The sequence below is a fragment of the Myotis yumanensis genome, unplaced genomic scaffold, assembly GCF_028538775.1.
Source record: "Myotis yumanensis isolate MYYU_CA2020_CCGP unplaced genomic scaffold, mMyoYum1.0.hap1 SCAF_3, whole genome shotgun sequence".
Classification (NCBI taxonomy): domain Eukaryota; kingdom Metazoa; phylum Chordata; class Mammalia; order Chiroptera; family Vespertilionidae; genus Myotis; species Myotis yumanensis.
Window position 1 is genome coordinate 111,361,444 of NW_027223754.1, and position 4,911 is coordinate 111,366,354.

At 46.4% G+C, this 4,911-nt stretch overlaps 1 protein-coding gene across 1 annotated transcript; it reads right to left on the minus strand.

Moving 5' to 3' along the window:
• Positions 1–2,626: 2,626 nt before the first annotated feature.
• Positions 2,627–3,964, minus strand: GJA3 (gap junction protein alpha 3). Its single transcript, XM_070407529.1, is given in 5 exon segments — positions 2,627–2,736; positions 2,739–2,923; positions 2,925–3,078; positions 3,081–3,166; positions 3,168–3,964. Coding segments are annotated over 5 exon segments (1,332 nt in total).
• Positions 3,965–4,911: the final 947 nt, after the last annotated feature.

Sequence of the window (4,911 nt, forward strand, 5' to 3'; positions counted from 1 at the left end):
TAGAGCTGACGTGGCAAGTTAGAGGCTGGGCTGGTATCAGAACTTGGCATATTCTTGGCTTTTGGTCTTATACAAGTCAACCTCATATTTTCTCAAATACAACTGCCTGGATGTCTGAGTGGAGCTTGGTTTCCATATTTAACATAAAAACTCTGGAGCCACTGTTTGTTTGCACAAGTGAAAAGCAGTTTAATCTCCAAGTAGTTTTTCATTAGGGAATGCTTCCCAAGACAATTTTGAAAGGGCATTTAAAAATAGACTTAAATTGTGTGAGGTCTTCAATGCAAATGAATAGGACAGAATTCTTATCAGCTTTAGATGGATTTGGCAAATGGATAAGTTTCAAATTGTTAGTATTCTTGTCAGCTGTTTGGGGTCTTATCCCAGCTAGCCACGTCTCTGTCTAATAAAGGCAGTAATAAAAAAATAGTCTTGCAGCCAACAATATAGTGATCTTGGCTTTTGTAGTTAAAGAATTCATTTATTAATGCTTTCTGTAATGTTAAAATTGCTTCTCAGACTCCAGAATTCATGAAAAGAGAAATGCTTGATCATAAATCAATTTTGTCAAATCTACTGTATTTAGAATTCATTATGATGGAAATGTATATTATTGCTGAGGATATTATGGTGTACCCTTTTGATATGAAAGAGGTGGTACCCTGTTTAAGGACATAACTCATACCACAAAAATGGCACACTTTCCTCAAGAGTACTGAGACGCACCATTTGAGAAAGGCTACAGGCCATGTATGGGAGGTGAGCATTGTTCAAGCTGGAGAGGTGGTCCAGCCCATACCACAGCCAGCTGAATGCACTAATGAACTAGCTGTTTGAGTTAATCTCAAGACAGGAATCACAGTCTCTTCAAACAGACTTTTAGAGGGTCAAAAAGAATCATCAGGCCGAAACCGGTTTGGCTCAGTGGATAAAGCGTCGGCCTGCGGACTGAGGAGTCCCGGGTTCGATTCCGGTCAGGGGCATGTGCCTTGGTTGCGGGCACATCCCCAGTGGGAGATGTGCGGGAGGCAGCTGATCGATGTTTCTCTCTCATCGATGTTTCTGACTCTCTATCTCTCTCCCTTCCTCTCTGTGAAAAATCAATAAAATATAAAAAAAAAGAATCATCAGAAAAGTAAAGAGATTCATAAAAAGAAACAGATCAAATTGACAGTGGACGGTGTTCTGCTGAATAAGAACTACAATCGGTGGCTGTTGGAGATGAAAAGTGTGATGAGGACCACACTCAGCACCACCACTGCTCATCGGCTCAGACACTGGCTGAGACAGAACAGCGTGTGTGCAGGACAGGAAATTCTGTCATGTTTTAGCCACACTCACCCACACAAATAGCCTTCCCTGTCACAGCAGCCGTCCGTGTGGATGACAAATCAGGCACACGCACAAAATGACACATGCACTTACACAGGGAGTGAACCCACACACTTTTATTTACACTTTAGAAAGTTACTGGGCTGTCCACAAAGAATGGCTAGGAAACATGAAGTTCATTTTCACTGTTAAAAAGGTGTAGTTTATTCATACACCTGTAAAAATAATTTTCCTGGCAGCAGCAGTTAACTTTTAACCTCCCATTTTAGAACTTCAAGTATTTGAAAGGCACTTAAGTTTTCCCCTGATTTTATTTCATTTTTTACCTTCCCATAGTAATGAACCAACTCATGAAGTCAAAGCATTTATTTTAAAAGAAATTTCAAGTCTTTACTGGTGGGAAAAAGGACAAATAATCACTGTTTTGGTCAATATCCATGTAATAGTAATACATTTCTTATATTTTTTTAGAAAGAGAGAAAGTGGGAAATATAGACCTATAAGTACAATTCAAAGCAGAAAATAACAACAACAACAAAAAACAAAAAAACAACCACACAAAGGCGTGCCTGCCACATTACTGCTTCTGTTTCTTTGTTAAAAGTGATCTCAAGTGTGGCTGCATTTCCACCTGCTTTCTTCCCAGCCTCCTCTGTGCCACCACCCACAAATCTCTGCCTCTGGGGGAGCTGTTCATTGTTATTTGTCATGAAACCTGCACTTGGATATCCTGGGCTTCACATGGAATTTCAGAATCTCAAATGACACTACATAGGCTTGCTCTAAGTCTCCTTTTAGTGCAGTTTGGCAAATATCCCAAATGAACTTCAACTCTGAGTTAAAAGTATCAAACATGGATATGACGAAGTGCAGCTGTGAGCTTCTGGGCTGCCCAGAGGCTCCGGAGAGCTCAGGACAGAAAACCCAATGGCCCCAAACTGAAGTGACCGCGACACCTGCCTCTTTATCATCGCAGAACAGTCCGCCACAGAGACAGAAACACCTGAGGTCTCCTGGCTCAGGGCTCTTGGGTACCATGAGTATCTTTAAAGGGTATCAGCCCCTGCACACCACTTTGCCCCCATCCCCCATAGAAAGCATTGTCGTCCTCCCCACTCCACCTCCAGCGTTAAGGACAGCAAGCACGGACACAGAAATCTGACCTCTCGGGTGGTCTTCTCCCCCCACTCCAGTGCTCTCTGTCACGCTAGGCTCTCTAGCTGCTCAATTGAAGTGCACTTTGGTTTTGATGCTAGAAAAGTGGTCATTATAAAGCTCTCTGGGGAGACCACCACTAGATGGCCAAGTCATTGGGTCTGGCCTGACTGTTGCTGGCCTTACTGGCCTTGCTTGACCATCTGGGGTCTGTGGGCAGCAAAGCGGGCATGTGCATTTCCACAGTAGGGTCACTGCCTGCTGCTGCTCATCAGGAGTCACTTCCAGTCTGCTCTCTCCCAGGAGGCTGCTGTCCCCATTCTCCAACACGACAGATTCTTTGCTGCCGCCTCTGCCCTCCTGAGGGGCTTGCAGGGGGCTGCCTGGAGGGGCAAAGGAGGAAGATGTGGACACAGGTGAGAGAACTTCCTCACAGAATCTGCTGCCCAGGCCCCTGGTTGGCCCAATTCTGCTCTGTCATTATCAGGTGGTGGTTACTATTGTAGAATTTGTCAGGGTGGCCCTTCCCCTGTGTTTGGGAAAGCCCTGCCATGTTGAAGTCTGTTGCTGGTAGAGGGGCCCTGGAATAATGATGATTGTTGCCTATCCCAGGGAAGAGACAGAGAGCATGTAGTAGAAGGGCACCCCAAGTACCAGTGTCTGTGGCCTAGTGGGAGGGGAGTGGGATCACATCCCCAGATATTGCTGCCCCCACCCTGGATTCAACGGTGTCTGGGCCATAGTGGTTGGTCATGCCCTGTTTAAGCTTCTTCCAGCCCAGGTGGTATATCTCTAGCACGTTGAGTAAGAGGGACAGGCAGGCCACGACCAGCATGAAGATGATGAAGACGGTCTTCTCTGTGGGCCTGGAGATGAAGCAGTCCACGATGTTGGGGCAGGGCCACCGGTCACAGGGGTAGAGTGGCTTTAGCTCAAAGCCATACAGAAAGTACTGTCCAGCGATAAAGCCCACTTCAAACAGTGTCTTAAAGATGATGTTGAATATGTAGGTCCGGAGCAGGGCCCCAGCAATTCGGACCTTGCCCCGGTTGTCCTGCAGAATGAATTTGTCCTTCTGGCTGTGGTTCCTGGACCCACACTGCCCATCGGGTCTGAGGTGTAGGCTGCCTCCCTTCAGCTTCTCTTCCTCCCTCCCTTTCTTCTTCTCTTCCATGCGCACGATGTGCAGCACATGCCCCAGGTAGATGAGGGTGGGCGTGGACACGAAGATGATCTGCAACACCCAGAAGCGGGTGTGGGAGATGGGGAAGGCTTTGTCGTAGCACACGTTCTCACAGCCCGGCTGCTGGGTGTTGCAGGTGAAGTCTGACTGCTCATCTCCCCACACCTCTTCCACAGCAGCTCCTAGCACCAGGATTCGGAAGATGAACAGGACTGTCAGCCAGACCTTGCCAATGACCGTGGAGTGCTCCTGTGCATTCTCCAACAGTCTCCCCAGGAAGCTCCAGTCTCCCATTTCTTCAGATTGCCAGCCTGTAAGGGGACATGCTTGTTAATAATTGGGTAGGACAGGTGAGCTGTAGTCCAACTGCCAAAGGGGCAGGTGTCATTGTCCCTGAGGGATGGAATATCTGTCATTGGATGGCTGTCCTAACACTTCCCAATGTGGGATGTGCTGCAGAGCTCTCCACAGCCCTGTATGTAGATGTGTGTGAATAAGTTTGTGTGCACATGTACATGCACATGCACCTATGTTCAGTCGTATACACGCATGTGCACACCTATACATGTGTTCACACCTGTGCATGCATATACATGTCAGTGAAAACATGTGTGCATAATGTGGGCTGTTACATGTACATGCATGTGCATACCTGCCTCTGTGTGAGTGCAGGTACTGCACCTGTATACATTTTATAGTGCATGTGTGTTGCATGTGTGAAAAGTTTGTGTGAACATGCATGCACAATGCTTTCATATATGTGTATTCATGTACACATTGTAATCTGTGTGCACATGTCTCTGTGTGTACATTTTTATGTACATATGTGCGTGTACCAGTGTGTGCACACACTTATGTACATGCATGTGTCTGTGCATATATACGTGTGTGGAGTGTATACCTATCTCTATATATCTGTACATATTGCTCACCAACGTGCCACACAGTCTACAGCACTGATATAGTTCTGTACTTACCCTACAAAAGCATGGATTAAATAAGAGAAACACAGGTTACTTAACTCACTTCAGAGATAAGGAAATAAGACCAAGAAAGACAAATGACTTTCCTAAGGGACACGGACCTCTCCCAGCCTCCTAACTCCAGCCTGGCCTCTTCCGGGCTCTGTCTCTGGGCCTGTGCAGCCGCCCAGTTCCTCATCTCACCTGTCCTGCTCACCTGAGGTTAGAGCAATGTTCTCCCTGATTGTGCCGTGCTCATTCCACCTTCATAACTTCTGC